Here is a 16,196-nt window from a genome sequence, read left to right as displayed (position 1 = left end):
TAGGTTACAGATCTCTTCTCCCGAGTTGCTTTCAGGATTTTCTCTTTGTCTCTGAGCCTCGTAAGTTTTACTATTAGATGTCGGGGTGTTGACCTATTTTTATTGATATTGAGAAGGCTTCTCTGTGCCTCCTGGATTTTGATGCCTGTTTCCTTCCCCAAATTCAGGAAGTTCTCTGCTATAATTTGCTCCAATATACCCTCTGCCCCTCTCTCTCGTTCTTCTTCTTCTGGGATCCCAATTATTCTAATGTTGTTTCGTCTTATGGTATCGCTTATCTCTCGAATTCTGCCCTCATGATCCAGTAGTTGTTTCTCTCCCTTTTCCTCAGCTTCTTTATTTTCCATCGTTTGGTCTTCTATCTCACTGATTCCCTCTTCTGCCTCATTTATCCTAGGAGTTAGAGGCCCCATTTTTTATTGCACCTAATTAATAGCCTTTTTGATTCTGACTTGGTTAGATTTTAGTTCTTTTACTTCTCCAGAAAGGGTTTCTCTAATAACTTCCATGCTTTTTTCAAGCCCAGCTAATATCTTTAAAACCATCATTCTGAACTCTACTTCTGACTTTGTACTAATATCCGTATTGAGTAGGTCCCTGGCAGTTGGTACTGCTTCTTGTTCTTTTTGTTGAGGTGATTTTTTTCCATCTTGTCATTTTGTCCAGAGGAGAATAGATGAATGAGAGAACAAAATGCTAACAGGGTAACAACATCCCCAGAAAATAGACTGTAAACAAATCAGAAAAGACCTGAAACTGGGGGAAAAGAAAAGGAAAGAAAGAAAAAAGAAAAAAAAAGGATAAAAAGAAACAAAGAAACAAGAAACAGAATATGATGAAATATGATCAGGCTGGTGCACAGATCAGTGCCACACACTAGATTTTGGGCGTATTTTACTCTGTTAGAAGAAAGTGCCTCCCAAAATTTTAAAGAAAGAAAAACTTATATATGTACAAAAGTAAGGGTAAATATATGAAGGGATGGACTATGACTGTAAAGAGAAAAATTATAAAAGATTTTATAAAAGGAATTGATAAGAAGTTGGTTGTAAAAAGAAAGAAGAGGATTTAAAAAAAAAAGGTGGGGGAGAGAATGTGATCAGGCAGGAGACTAGAACAAAACCATACACTAGAGATTTAGGGTATATTTTGGTCTGTTAGAAGAAATTGTATCTCAAAACTTTAACACGAGAACAACTTATATATATATGCCAAAAATAAGGGTAACTACTGTGAAGGGATAGAATATGACTCTAAAAATGAAAAATAAAAATGTTTTTTAAAAAAGGGATTGACAAGATGTTGGTTGAAAAAGGGAAAAAGAAAAATTAAAAAAAAAAGACAGTTAAAAAAATTAACTTTGAAAGACTAAAGAATCATGGTAAAAAAGCCATGAATTCTATGTGCAGTATTCCCCTAGCGCTGGAGTTCTGCTGTTCTCATTGATAGGTAAACTTGGCCTTGGCTGGCTGTTCTTGCTGATCTCCTGGGCGAGGGGCCTATTGCGGTGGTTCCCAAATGTCTTTGCCGGAGGTGGAATTGCCCCGCCCTTGCCCGGTCTGGGCTAAGTAATCTGCTCGGGTTTGCTCTCGGGAGCTTTTGTTCCCTGCAAGCTCTCCGCATGGCTTTGCAGGCGAGAGTGAAAATGGCGGCCTCCCAATCTCCGCCCCAGAGGAGCTGAGAACTGGGGGCCCCACTCCTCAGTGAGCCCCCAAAGAAAAGCAGTCAGTCACTCCCGTCTCCCCGGTCTCCGGCCTCACTCCGTGCTCACCCGGCCTGTGACCGCGCATTTCTATCTCTGGCACCCGACCCCGTGTGGAGTCTCCAAACCCAGCAGATCCCTGCGGTGCACTCCCTCGCCGCTCCTCCCGGGGGAGGAAGGGGAGTCTCCCCAGATCTGCCGCTTGTTGGGTCCCTGCTGGAGGAGCAGTGGCCCGACTGTGCCCCAGATCACGGTTTATGACAACCCTGAGCTGAGGGCCCACTCCTCGGCTCTGTCTCTGCAGCTGGCTTCCCTGCTCTGATAAATGGGAGCTCTGCCGCACTCAGGCACCCCCAGTCTTTCTGTGACCCCGAGGGTCCTGAGACCACACTGTCCCGCGAGGGTTCCATCCCCCCGCTTAGCCACTGGAGCGACGTCCCTCAGCGGAGCCGACTTCTAAGCGTTCCGATTTTGTGCTCGAGGGCTCTATCACTTGCCAGAAGCGGCAGATGGAGGCCCCTCCCTCGCCGTCTATCCTCCCAAATATCGCCTCGGATTCACTTCTCCGCACGTCCTACCTTCCAGAAAGTGGTCGCTTTTCTGTTCAGAGAGTTGTTGCTAATCTTTTCTTCGATCTCCTGTTGAGTTTGTAGGTGTTCAGAATGGTTTGATCCCTATCCAGCTGAATTCCTGAGACCAGACAAAATTCAGGTCTCCTACTCCTCCGCCATCTTGCTGAGGCAGTACTATCACAAATGACTTTTCTTCTTACTGTTTCTAGACACTGGGGTAATGTCATTCTTGGTTTGTGAACAGGGTTGACTTCTGGATTTCAGGGGCAAAGACCCAGGGACTCTGATCCAGTACTACCTTCATCTACCAATGAGTCTCCAGGGTGTGTTGTCTGGGGCTGAGTGAGCAGGGTCTTCATGCTCACTAGCTCTGTGTCTCCATCCCCCCAGCACCTCATACGGGAGGTGGATGAGCTGCTGGAGACCCCTGACGACCTGGAGGCCCTGCCCCGCTCAGAGCAGCACTGTGTGGCCACTAACCTGCTTGTTGGCCTGGAGGATGTCCTGAGAACCCTGAGCCAGGCCCTGCCCAATGGGATAATGACCTTCAATGCATCTGCAGGCACAGGTAAGTACTGGGGTCTGCCCCAGGCTCTGCTCTGCCTGTTCCCACCTCCTTTGTCCCCCAGCCTCACTGGAGTGTGTGACCATGCTTATATCTCCGTATTACACTCATAAGCCAATTAAAAGGTTAAGTGAATAAAACTGTAAATCATACACATTTTCACTGTAATATAAATTATCAACAGATGAAATAATTATAATAAGAATTTCAGATAACAAAATAGAAACATCTTCAAAAGAAGACTATTTGTTAAATTTTGAAGAATGCAAATTTGATAATACTTGATATTTAAGTATGATTTGTTTTATTGAGGTAAGATTCATGTAATATAAAATTCACCATTTTAAGGAAAGTGTAAAATTCAGTGGCACTTAGTACACTCCCAGAGTTGTACAACCATCACCTCCATTTCTAAAATATATTCATCACCCAAAAGTAAATAGTGTACCCACTAAGCAGTCCCTTCTCATCTCTCCCTCCCCTAGACCCTGGCAGCCACCAGTCTGTTTCTGTATCTGTGGATTTGAATATTCTGAACATTTCATACCTATAGAGTCATGCAATAGGTGACCTTATGGTCTGGCTTCTTTCACACAGCCTCATGTTTTCAAGGGGAATCCCTGTTGTAGCATGTTGCAGAATTCCTTTCCTTTTTATGGTTGAATAATATTCCATTATTGTGGATATAGTACCTTTTGAGTATCATTCATCCAGTGACTGACTTTTGGGTTGTTGCCAGCTTTTGACTATTTTGAATAGCATGGCTGTGAATATTGCTGGACAAGTTTTTGTTGGAATAACTATTCTTAGCTCTTTGCATACATACGTAGGAGTGGATTTTTTTTTTATTTTTAATGTTATGTTAATCACCATGCATTACATCATTAGTTTTTGATGTAGTGTTCCATGATTCATTGTTTGTGCATAACACCCAGTGCTCCATGCATAACGTGCCCTCTTTAATACCCATCACCAGGCTAACCCATCCTCCCAGCCCCCTCCCCTCTAGAAACCTCAGTTTGTTTTTCAGAGTCCATCGTCTCTCATGGTTCGTCTCCCTCTCCGATTCCCCCCATTCATTCTACATAGGAGTGGATTTTTTTAAAAAAGATATTATTTATTTATTTGACTGAGAGAGAGAGCACAAGCAGGGGGAGTGGCAGAGAGAGAGGGAGAAGCAGGCCCCCCATGGAGCAGGGAGCCCAATGCAGGGCTTGATCCCGGGACCCTGGGATCATGACCTGAGCTGAAGGCAGATGCTTGACTGACTGAGCCACCCAGGTGCCACAGGAGTGGAATTTCTAAGCGATGAGGTCACTCTGTGTTCAACTTTTTGAGGAACTACCAAACTCTTTTTCCAAAATGGAGGCACCATTTTACATCCCCACCAGCAACACACAAGGGTTCCCATATCCACAGTCTCAGCAACACTTGGTACTTACATTTTGTTTTCCTTCAGCCTTTTTAGTGTATGTCAGGGGATATCTTGTTGTGGTTTTGATTTTCCTTTCCCAAATGACTAATGACATTTAACATCTTTTTATGTGATTGTTGAATATTTGTATATATATTTTTTGAAACATCTATTCAAGTCCTTTGCCTATTTTTTAATTCTTTGTTTGGCTTTTGGTTGTTGAGCCGTAAGAGTTCTTTATATATTCTATAGTACACTCTATGAGACATGTGATTTGCTAATTTTTTCTCCCATTCCATCGACTGTCTTTTCACTTTAATGAACAGATGCTTCTGTTTTGATGAAATTTCTCTTTTGTTTTCTCTATTTTTCTTTTGTCGCGTGTGCATTTGGTGTCTTCTTTAAGAATCCATTGCCAAATCCAAGGCCATGAATATTACACCTGTGTTTCTTCCTAACTGTTCTGGTTTCAGCTCATAAATATAGGTCTTTGACCCATTTTGAGTTAATGTTTGTTTGTTGTGTAAGGTGCAGTTCCTTCTACTGCAAGTGGAGATCGAGATGTGCCACACTGTTTGCTGAAGAGACTTTTTTTTTCACTGAAGGGTCTTGGCATCCCTTTTTTAAATAGATTTTTTAAATTAAATTAAATTAATTAATTAATTTTATTTTATTATGTTATGTTAGTTTTTTTTTAAGATTTTTATTTATTTGTCAGATTGAGAAAGAGAAAGCACAAGCAAGGGAAGCGGCAGGCAGAGGGAGAAGCAGGCCCCCCGCTGAGCAAGGAGCTGATGTGGGACTCGATCCCAGGACCCTGGGATCATGACCTGAGCCAAAGGCAGACACTTAACCAACTGAGCCACCCAGTCACCCCAGGTCTTGGCATCCCTTGTCGGAATTCAATTGACCACAGATGTATGGGTTTATTTCCGGATTTTCAATTTTTTCAATTTATTTATTTTTGCAAGAGAGAGAGAGAGAGAGAGAGCAAGCATGACGAGGGGGAGGGGCAGAGGGAGAAGCAGACTCCCCGTTGAGCAGGGAGCCTAATGTGGGGCTCGATCCCAGGATCATGGGAGCACGACCCAAGCCGAAGCAGATGTTTAACAGACGGAGCCACCCAGGCACCCTGGACTTTCCATTTTATTTTACTGGTCTGTATGTCTATCCTTATGCCACTGCCCTACTGTTCTGATTACTGTAGGTTAATAGTTTTGAAATCAGGAGGTGTATGTACTCCAATTTTGTTTTTCATTTTCAAGATTGTTTTGGGTGTTTGGGCCCCTTGCAATGCCCTGTGAACTTTAGGATGGACTTTTCCATTTCCAAAAAAATGTTTTTGGAATATTGATATGGTATATATTAAATCTGTAGACCTCTTTGGGAAATATTGCCATCTTATCAATATTAAGCCTTTTAAACCATGAATATAGACTGTTTTCTCAGTTACTTAGGGTCTCTCATTTATTCCAACAATTTTTTTTGTAGTTTGTTGTGTACAAGTCTTGAACCTCCTTGGGTAAATTTATTACTAATATTTTGTTAAAGGTTGTTTTACATCTATGCTCACAAGAAATATTGGTCTATAGTTTTCTCCTAATGGATTTTTCTGGTTTTGTTATCAGGGTGATGGTGGCTTCATAAGTTTATTTAGACAGTATTCTATCTTTTCCTACTTTTGGAGGAATTTACAAAGGATTCTTATTAATTCTTACTTAAATGTTGGAAGAATTCGCCAGTAAAGCTATTTGGTCTAGGCTTTTTATTTTGGGGAATTTTTACCTGTTTATTATCTTTGCCTGTGATAGGTCTGTTCAATTTTATTTGTTCTTGGGTTACTTTTGTACACTGTGCGTCTCTAGGATTTTGTCACTTTCATCTAGGTTATCCAGTTTGTTGGTGTACAATTGCTCATCGTATTTTCTTATAGTCCTTTGTAACTCTGTGTGTGTGTGTGAGAGTGTGTGCATGTGCCTACCACCACACATATAAAATAATGGTGTTATAGCAACCCCACAGGCACAATTACTAACCTAACTCCCTTATATAACTCCTATCACTCATAGACCTGTCCCTGGAGGTGCAGGAGCAAGGACACAGAAATGTCACTTTGAGTTCAAATCAGGTGAAGATGCTGCTGAACTGGGATGTGGCGCACGAATCTGGTGACTCAGGTACTGGCCGAGATGGGGGGAAGGTCACAAGATGCCCAAGGATGTGACAAACAGGGAACTGAAGATTAAAGGGAAGGGGGGATTTAGTGAGGCCCAAAGAATCCATCTGAGGAGAAAAGGGCCCTGTGGGAACCCCAAGGTATCAACATTGGCCTCTTCCTGCAGGTCGTTCTGTGGTGGGCCTTGTCTCCACACCGGGGATGGGCAAGTTGCTGGCTGAGGCCCGCCTGGTCCTGGAGCCTGAGAGGCAGGCAGTTCTGCATGGGGCACACAAGGGCGTGCTGCGAGGAGTCTCCTCTGTCCTGCTCTCACACGTCATCTCTGCCTTTATGAGCAACAGCGACACCCAGAACCTCAGCTCCCCTATCACCTTCATCTTTTCCCACCATGTGAGTGCTGGTGAGATGGGACTGTGGGTGTGGAAGGAGCCTGGGTCTTGGGCACAGCCTCGCTGCTCAGCTCAGTCTTGATTGAGGTTCTTGGGGGCTCCCCCGTGGCTGCATCATTCCCCAAAGAAAGCCTTTTGCAAGCCAGCTTTGGATAAGCATTTCTGAGCACTGGAACAACCAGCTTCCACCTACACTCTGTTTCTACAGTCAGTGACCCGTGGGCCAATGCAAAAGGTGTTCTGCGTCTTCTGGGATCACACTCCGGATGGATACGGTCATTGGTCCACCGCAGGCTGCAGGATGGTGGCCACTGGAGACACCAGCACCACCTGCCAGTGCACCCACCTCAGCAGCTTTGCAGTCCTCATGGCCCACTACGATGTGCCGGTGAGAGCCCCGAGAGAGGCTGCGTTCCATGCCTATTGCTCTGAAACATATTTCCCCACATACGGGGCTTTAAAAAAACAAATTTATATCTTGTTTCTTTGGGGCAGCACTTGGGCAGGGCGTAGCTAATTGTCTGCTCAGGGTCTTACAAGCCTGAAATCAGCCAGATTTGCATTCTCCTCTGTGGCTCAGGTTCCTCCTGTGAGCTCCCTGTTTGTTGGCAGGGTTCAGTTCCTTGCAGTGGTAGGACTGGGGTTCCACTTTCTTGCTGCCTGTGATCAGGGGATCATGCTCGGCTACTAAGGACTACCTGCTTTCCTTCTCTGGCTGCCCTCAACCAGTGTATCAACATTTCTATCCAGAGGCCAGCAGGAGGAGCTCCCTCACCTCAAATGGTCTCTAATTTTGAATCTTTTAATCCAGGAAGAGCCCAGAGATTTGATGGCTCCCTGATTAGACCGGGCCCACCCAGGATAAACTCCCTCTCTTAGAGTCAACTGAATAGGACCTGAATTCCATCTGCAAAATCCTTTGACAGCAACACAATTTGGCCTTTAGCTGAAAACCCAATAGAATGTGTGTGTATACCTTCTATCATTGCCAAATTACAGTTTGCATAACAGAGGTGTCCTCAGGGCAGGAGTGTTTAGGGGTTATAGAATGGAAGATATGCTGGTGTCAGAGGTCAGAGGGCCTGGGAAGCCAGTGAGGACAGGTAGATTAGGAACTATGTTTGCTTGCTGCCCTGGCCAGGTGAGCTGGTCACTTCCTCTCAGTCACCAAAACTAATGTCTCACTCACGTGACCTGTAAAGTAAAACAAACCATTGTGAATTCTGGGGCTTTGTCTTGAGTAAGGACTCTCCTATCCTTTGATTTTTTTTTTTTTTTTGTATTATGTTATGTTAGTCACCATACAATACCTCATTAGTTTTTGATGTAGTGATCCACAATCCATTGTTTTTGCATAAAACGCAGTGCTCCATGAAGCTCGTGCCCTCCTTAATACCCATCACCGGGCTAACCCATCCCCCCATCCCCCTCCCCTCTAAAACCTTCAGATTGTTTCTCGGAGTCCATAGTCTCTCATGGTTTGTCTCCCCCTCCGATTTCCCCCTTCATTTTTCCCTTCCTTCTCCTAATATCCTGCATGCTATTCCTTATGTTCCACAAATAAGTGAAACCATAGGATAATTGCCTTTCTCTGCTTGACTTATTTCACTTAGCATAATCTCCTCCAGTCCCCTCCATGTTGATGCAAATGCTGGGTATTCATCCTTTCTGATGGCTGAGTAATATTCCATTGTATATATGCACCACATCTTCTTCATCCATTCCTCTGGTGAAGGGCATCTTGGCCCTTTGCACAGTTTGGCTATTGCGGACATTGCTGCTATGAACATTGGGGTGCATGTGGCCCTTCTTTTCACTACATCTGTATCTTTGGGGTAAATACCCAGGAGTGCAGTTGCTGGGTCATAGGGTAGCTCTATTTTTAATTTTGTGAGGAACCTCCACACTGTTTTCCAAAGTGGCTGTACCAACTTGCATTCCCACCAACAGTGTAAGAGGGTCCCCCTTTCTCCACAACCTCTCCAACATTTGTTGTTTCTTGCCTTGTCCATTTTTGCCATTCTAACTGGTATAAGGTAGTATCTCAGTGTGGTTTTGATTTGAATTTCCCTGATGGCTAATGATGATGAACATCTTTTCATGTGTCTGTCAGGCATTTGTATGTCTTCTTTGGAGAAGTGTCTGTTCATGTCTTCTGCCCATTTTTTGACTTGATTATTTGTTTTTTGGGTGTTGAGATTGAGAAGTTCTTTATATATCTTGGATATCAGCCCTTTATCTGTAGTGTCATTTACAAATATCTTCTCCCGTTCCGTGAGTTGCCTCTTTGTTTTGTTGACTATTTCCTTTGCTGTGCAGAAGCTTTCTCTCTTGATGAAGTCCCAAAAGTTCATTTTTGCTTTTGATTCCCTTACCTTTGGACTCGTGTCTTGAAGGAAGTTGCTGTGGCCGATGTCGAAGAGGTTACTGCTTGTGTTCTCCTCTAGGATTTTGATGGATTCCTGTCTCACATTGAGGTCTTTCATCCATTTTGAGTTTACCTTTGTGTATGGTGTTAGAGAATGGTCGAGTTTCATTCTTCTGTATATAGCTGTCCAATTTTCCAGGCACCATTTATTGAAGAGACTGTCTTTTTTCAATTGCATGTTTTTTCCTGCTTTGTCAAAGATTATTTGACCATATAGTTGAGGGTCTATATCTGGCCTCTCTATTCTGTTCCATTGGTTTATGTCTGTTTTTGTGCCAGTACCATGCTGTCTTGGTGATCATGGCTTTGTAAGATAGCTTGAAATCAGGCAACGTGATGCCCCCAGCTTTGTTTTTCTTTTTCAACATTTCCTTGGCGATTCGGGTCTTTTCTGATTCCATACAAATTTTAGGATTGTTTGTTGCAGCACTTTGAAAAATGCCATTGGTGTTTTGATTGGGATGGCGTTAAAAGTATAGATTGCTCTGGGTAGCATAGACATTTTAACAGTGTTCATTTTTCCAATCCAGGAGCATGGAGTGTTTTTCCATGTTTTTGTGTCTTCAATTTCTTTTTATTTTTTAAATTTCTTTTATTTTTTTATTTTTTAATTGTTATGTTAATCCCCATACATTACATCATTAGTTTTAGATGTAGTGTTCCATGATTCATTGTTTGTGCATAACACCCAGTGCTCCATGCAGAACGTGCCCTCCTCAATACCCATCACCAGGCTAACCCATCCTCCCACCCCCCTCCCCTCTAGAACCCTCAGTTTGTTTTTCAGAGTCCATCGTCTCTCATGGTTTGTCTACCCCTCCGATTTTCCCCCTTCATTCTTCCCCTCCTGCTACCTTCTTCTGCTTCTTTTTTTTTCTTAACATATATTGCATTATTTGTTTCAGAGGTACAGATCTGAGATTCAACAGTCTTGCACAATTCACAGCGCTTACCAGAGCACACACCCTCCCCAGTGTCTATCACCCAGTCACCCCATCCCTCCCACCCCACCCCCCACTCCAGCAACTCTCAGTTTGTTTCCTGAGATTAAGAATTCCTCATATCAGTGAGGTCATATGATACATGTCTTTCTCTGTTTGACTTATTCCGCTCAGCATAATACCCTCCTGTTCCATCCACGTCGTTGCAAATGGCAAGATCTCATTCCTTTTGATGGCTGCATAATATTCCATTGTATATATATACCACATCTTCTTTATCCATTCATCTGTTGATGGACATCTTGGCTCTTTCCACAGTTTGGCTATTGTGGACATTGCTGCTGTGTCTTCAGTTTCTTTCATGAGTGTTCTGTAGTTCCTAGAGTATAGATCCCTTACCTCTTTGGTTAGGTTTATTCCCAGGTATCTTATGGTTTTTGGTGCTATTGTAAATGGAATCAATTCTCTAATTTCTCTTTCTACAGTTACATTGTTAGTGTTTAGGAAAGCAACTCATTTCTGTGCATTGATTTTATATCCTGCCACATTACTGAACTGCTGTATGAGTTCTAGTAATTTGGGGGTGGAGTCTTTTGGGTTTTCCGCATAAAGTACCATGTCATGTGTGAAGAGAGAGTGTTTGACTTCTTCTTTACTAATTTGAATACTTTTTATTTCTTTCTGTTGTCTGATTGCTGTTGCTAGGACTTCTAGTACTATGTTGAACAATAGTGGTGAGAGTGGGCATCCTTGTCGTGTTCCTGATCTCAAGGGAAGGGCTCTCATCTCTTCCCCATTGAGAATGATATTTGCTGTGGGCTTTCCATGGATGGTTTTTATGATATTGAGGAATGTTCCCTCTATCCATACACTCTGAAGAGTTTTAATCAGGAAAGGATGGTGTATTTTGTCAAATGCTTTTTCTACATCAGTTGATGTGGAGGTTCCTCACAAAATTAAAAATAGAGCTACCCTATGACCCAGCAATTGCACTCCTGGGTATTTACCCCAAAGACACAGATGTAGTGAAAAGAAGGGCCATATGCACCCCAATGTTCATAGCAGCAATGTCCACAATAGCCAAACTGTGGAAAGAGCTGATATGCCCTGCAACAGAGGAATGGATAAAGAAGATGTAGTCCATATATGATAGAATATTAGCCATCAGAAAAGATGAATACCAACTTTTACATTAACATGGATGTGACTGGAAGAGATTATGCTAAGTGAAATAAGTCAAGAAGAGAAAGTCAATTATCATAGGGTTTCACTTATTTGTCGAACATAAGGAATAGCATGGAGGACATCAGGAGAAGGAAGGGAAAAATGAAGGGGGGTGGAAATCGGAGGGAGAGATGAACCATGGGAGACTATGGACTCTGAGAAACAAACAGGGTTTTAGAAGGGAGGAGGGAGGGGGGATTGGTTAGCCCAATGATGGGTATAAAAGAGGGCACATACTGCATGGAACACTGGCTGTTATATGAAAACAATGGATCATGGATCACCACATCAAAAACTAATGATGTATTGTATGGTGATTAACATAACATAATAAAATAAAAAAAAGAAATAAGTCAAGCAGAGAAAGTCAATTATCATATGGTTTCACTTATTTGTGGAGCATAAGGAATAGCATGGAGGACATTAGGAGAAGGAAGGGAAAAATGAAGGGGTGGGGGAAATTGGACGGGGAGATGAACCATGAGAGACTGTGGACTCCGAGAAACAAACTGAGGGTTTTAGAGGGGAGGAGGTTGTGGGATGGGTTTGTCTGGTGATGGGTATTAAGGAGGGCATGTATTGCTTGGAGCACTGGGTGTTATACGCAAACAATGAATCATGGAACACTACATCAAAAACTAATGATGTACTATATGGTGACTAACATAAGAGAATAAAAAAAAAAAGCATTATGGTCTGAGAATATGCAGGGAATAATCTCAATCTTTTGATATAAGTTGAGACCTGATTTGTGACCCGGTATGTGGTCTATTCTGGAGAAAGTTCCATGTGCTCTCGAGAAGAATGTTGTTTTAGGGTGGAATGTTCTGTATATATCTATGAGGCCCATCTGGTCCAGTGCGTCATTCAAAGCTCTTGTTTCTTTGTTGATTTTCTTCTTAGATGATCTGTCCGTTGCTGAGAGTGGAGTATTGAGGTCTCCTACTACTAACGTATTATTATCAATATGACTCTATTTCGGTTAACGGTTGGCTTATGTAGTTGCCTGCACCCATGTTGGGGGCATAGATATTTACAATTGTTAGATCTTCTTGTTGGATAGACCCTTTCGGAATGATATAGTGTTGTTCTGTGTCTCTAACTACAGTCTTTAGTTTAAAATCTAATTTGTCTGATATGACAATTGCCAGCCCAGCTTTCTTTTGAGGCCCGTTGGCATGGAAGATGGATCTCCATCCCTTCACTTTCAGTCTGGATGTATCTTTAGGTTCAAAATGAGTCTTTTGTAGACAGCATATGGATAGGTCCCGTCTTTTTATCCAATCTGCAGCCCCGTGCCTTTTCATGGGAGCATTTAGGCCATTCACGTTGAGAGTGATTATTGAAAGATATGAATTATTTGTCATCATGTTGCCTGTGAAGACCTTGTTGCTGTCGATTGTCCCTGTATATTTCTGTTCTATATCTCTCTTGGGGTTTTTCTCCTTTTATAGAACCCCCCTTACTATTTCTTGCAGGGCCGGCTTAGTGGTCACATATTCTTTTAGTTTCTGCCAGTCTTGGAAGCTCTGCATCTCTCCATCCATTCTAAATGACAGCCTTGCTGGATAAAGTATTCTTGGCTGCATGTTCTCCTCATTTAGTACCCTGAATATGTCTTGCCAGGCCTTTCTGGCTTGCCAGGTCTCTGTGGATAGGTCTGACATTATTCTGATGTTCCTCCCTCTGTACATAAAGAATCTCTTCCCCCTAACTGCCCTTAAGATGGTTTCCTTGGTTCTAAGATTTGCGAGTTTTACTATTACATGCCAGGGCGTTGGCCTGTTTTCCTTGATCTTGGGAGGGGTCCTCTCTGCCTCTAGGACATGAATGTTTATTTCACTCCCCAGATTAGGGAAGTTCTCAGCTACAAATTGCTCAAAGATATTTTCTAGTCCTTTCTCTCTTTCCAAAACCTCAGGGATCCCAATAATTCTGATATTGGATGTTCCACTGAGTCACTAATCTCTCTCAATTTGATCCCTTTCATTTTAATTTATTTTTCCCATGCTGCCTTGGTTTCCTTCTTTGCTATCATCTTATCCTCTAGCTCACTAGTTCATTCTGCCTTGTTTACCCTGGCAGTCAGAGTATCCAGTTTAGACTGCATTTCATTCATAGCATTTTTAATTTTGGCCTGATTAAATCTCATTTGTGCCCTTAGAGATTCTATATTGTCGTTAATATTTTTCTCAAGCCTAGATATTGCCTTCATAATTGTTACTCTGAAGTCTATTTCTGACAACTTGGTTATATCCATACCTATTAGACCTGTGGCAGAGGCCACAGTCTCTGATTCTTTTCTTTGTTGGGGGTTCCTGCTCCTAGTCATCCTGTTGAGGGTTGGTTGAGGGAAGGTACAGAGTCGAAATTATTGACCATAAGCCAAGCAAGATGCACCTGTTTTCTAGGGACCTTAGGGTTGTTGCCCTCTTGTTCTCCCAGCCTGTCTTCTGCGGGAGGGGCCCACTGCACTGTTACTCAGGCAACCCTGTTTGGGCAGAGTTGCCCTGCCCCCTGTAGGGTGGATGGGCTCAGTGAAAATTGGTTTTTTGGGGCTTTTGTTCTCTGGCTGCTTTCCCGGGCAGTTTTCCGTGTCTCTTCCGAGAGTCAGAGCAGAAGTGTCCGTTTCCAAACCTCTGTCTCAGAACAGAGAAATACATAATACTTAATACATTATATGTAAAAAAAAAAAAAAAGAAGATAGTAGGAAGGGAAAAATGAAGAGGGGGAAATCGGAGGGAGAGACGAACCATGAGAGATGATGGACTCTGAAAAACAAACTGAGATTCTAGAGGGGAGGGGGGTGGGAGGATGGGTTAACCTGGTGATGGGTATTAAGAAGGACACATACTGCATGAAGCACTGGGTGTTATACCCAAACAATGAATTATGGAACACTACATCAAAAACTAATGATGTATGGTGATTATGGTGATTAATATAACATAATAAAAAAAAAGAATCCCATAGAATTCTAGCATTCTGAACCTGGAGGAATTTCCCGAATAACATAACAAATTAACCTGGTTCCTCCATTCTTGATGTTGCTATGCCAAAAAATAAAATAAAAAATAATGGAAGAGTCATTATGCCAGAGCAGGAAAATGTGACTGTGATGTCCTCTTTGCTTCTCTTTGCTGGGTCCCAGGTGGAGGATCCCGTGCTGGCTGTGATCACCTACTTGGGGCTGGGCCTCTCTCTCCTGTGCCTCCTCCTGGCAGCCCTCACCTTCCTGCTGTGCAAAGCCATCCAGAACACCAGCACCTCACTCCACCTGCAGCTTTCAATCTGCCTCTTCCTGGCCCACCTGCTCTTCCTCACGGCCATCGACCGGACTGAGATCAAGGTATTGACATTGTCATAGGGGAGTCCCTGCTCTTCCCCAGGGGATGCTCAGTTCATGGAGCCATGCTGCACTGATACCTTAATAAAATGGCTTTGGGTCTCAAGGACCCAAAGGGAAGTTTTGAAAGGTAAGTAGCCTATTTCACATTGACAAAACTAGAAAAGAACCCTTCTCTTAACAACCTCTTTATACACATGAGAGTTCTCCCCCATGGCAAGATATGGGAAGGGTCCTGGGGCCACCCTCCTCCCTGACAATCCCTCCTGGTGACACCTTTCTCCTCCCCCAGGTGCTGTGCGCCATCATTGCGGGTGCCCTACACTATCTCTACCTGGCGTCCTTCACCTGGATGCTGCTGGAGGGTCTGAATCTCTTCCTCACTGCACGCAACCTGACGGTGGTCAACTACTCCAGTGTGAGCAGGGTCATGAAGAAGCTCATGTTCCCCGTGGGCTATGGAGTCCCGGCTATAATTGTGGCCATTTCTGCTGCATCCAGGCCTCTCCTTTATGGAACACCCACCCGGTAAATGCAAATTCCCTACATGATCATGGCCAGCACTAGAACCAGAGTAGCATTTTTTATTATGCCCGAGCATAATACAGAGAAGACACATGAAGTAATAATCCTTAGGACATTTTTCTGGTGGAAAATTATAATAATTAAGCAGCATGTCTTTAAACCTCTGTCCTTTGAATAGCAAAACTGAAGCCAAAGAATTGCTTAGGACATCATTAAAAAAATGGAATCTACTTCTTCTTCTTTTTTTTTTTTTTTTAATTTTATTATGTTATGTTAGTCACCATACAATACATCATTGGTTTTTGATGCGGTGATCCACGATCCATTGTTTTCGTATAACACCCAGTGCTCCATGCACTATGTGCCCTCCTTAATACCCATCACCGGGCTAACCAATCCCCCCTCCCCCCTCCCCCCTCCCCTTTAAAACCCTGTTTGTTTCTCAGAGTCTATAGTCTCTCATGGTTCTTTTTCCAAATCCTTCAAGATGTTCCAATGTTTTCATTTGTAAAAGGGGAGTTGATTTAAATAATGAAGTAATAGATTGTATTATAGTTAAGATTTAGAAGGTGCTTACTTTATGGCATGCATTTTTGTAACCATTTTTGATTGTGTTAACTCCCTTAATCCTCACACTAATACTATGAGTTAAGTACAGTCATTTGCCCAATTTTACAGATGAAAACTGAACCGCAGATAGTTTAATTAAATGCCCCAAGGTGCTTGGCTAGTAAGTGGCAGAGCTGAGATACCAATCCAGGGAGTCAAGCTGCAGAGCTCATACTCTGTTATCTTCACTTTTAATACCCAGTTTTGTGTTTTTTTTTTTATTGAAATATATTTCACATACCGTAAAATTGACCCTTTAAAAGTGTACAGATGAGTGTTTTTTAGAACAATCACAGAGTCATGCA

At 42.8% G+C, this 16,196-nt stretch overlaps 1 protein-coding gene across 6 annotated transcripts in view; it reads left to right on the top strand.

Moving 5' to 3' along the window:
• Nucleotides 1-16,196, top strand: part of LOC144378825 (adhesion G protein-coupled receptor E2-like) — a 49,837-nt gene that overhangs the window by 12,470 nt on the left and 21,171 nt on the right. For all 6 annotated transcript variants that reach the window (XM_078054403.1, XM_078054404.1, XM_078054402.1 and 3 more), the window contains exons 8-13: nucleotides 2,665-2,842; nucleotides 6,323-6,430; nucleotides 6,596-6,819; nucleotides 7,027-7,206; nucleotides 14,563-14,760; nucleotides 15,050-15,285. In XM_078054403.1, coding sequence (XP_077910529.1) covers nucleotides 2,665-2,842; nucleotides 6,323-6,430; nucleotides 6,596-6,819; nucleotides 7,027-7,206; nucleotides 14,563-14,760; nucleotides 15,050-15,285 — 1,124 coding nt within the window. The remainder of the gene's footprint in view (nucleotides 1-2,664; nucleotides 2,843-6,322; nucleotides 6,431-6,595; nucleotides 6,820-7,026; nucleotides 7,207-14,562; nucleotides 14,761-15,049; nucleotides 15,286-16,196) is intronic.

This window comes from Halichoerus grypus, chromosome 1 (assembly GCF_964656455.1).
Source record: "Halichoerus grypus chromosome 1, mHalGry1.hap1.1, whole genome shotgun sequence".
Lineage (NCBI taxonomy): Eukaryota > Metazoa > Chordata > Mammalia > Carnivora > Phocidae > Halichoerus > Halichoerus grypus.
This window is presented reverse-complemented; position numbering and strand designations above follow the sequence as displayed.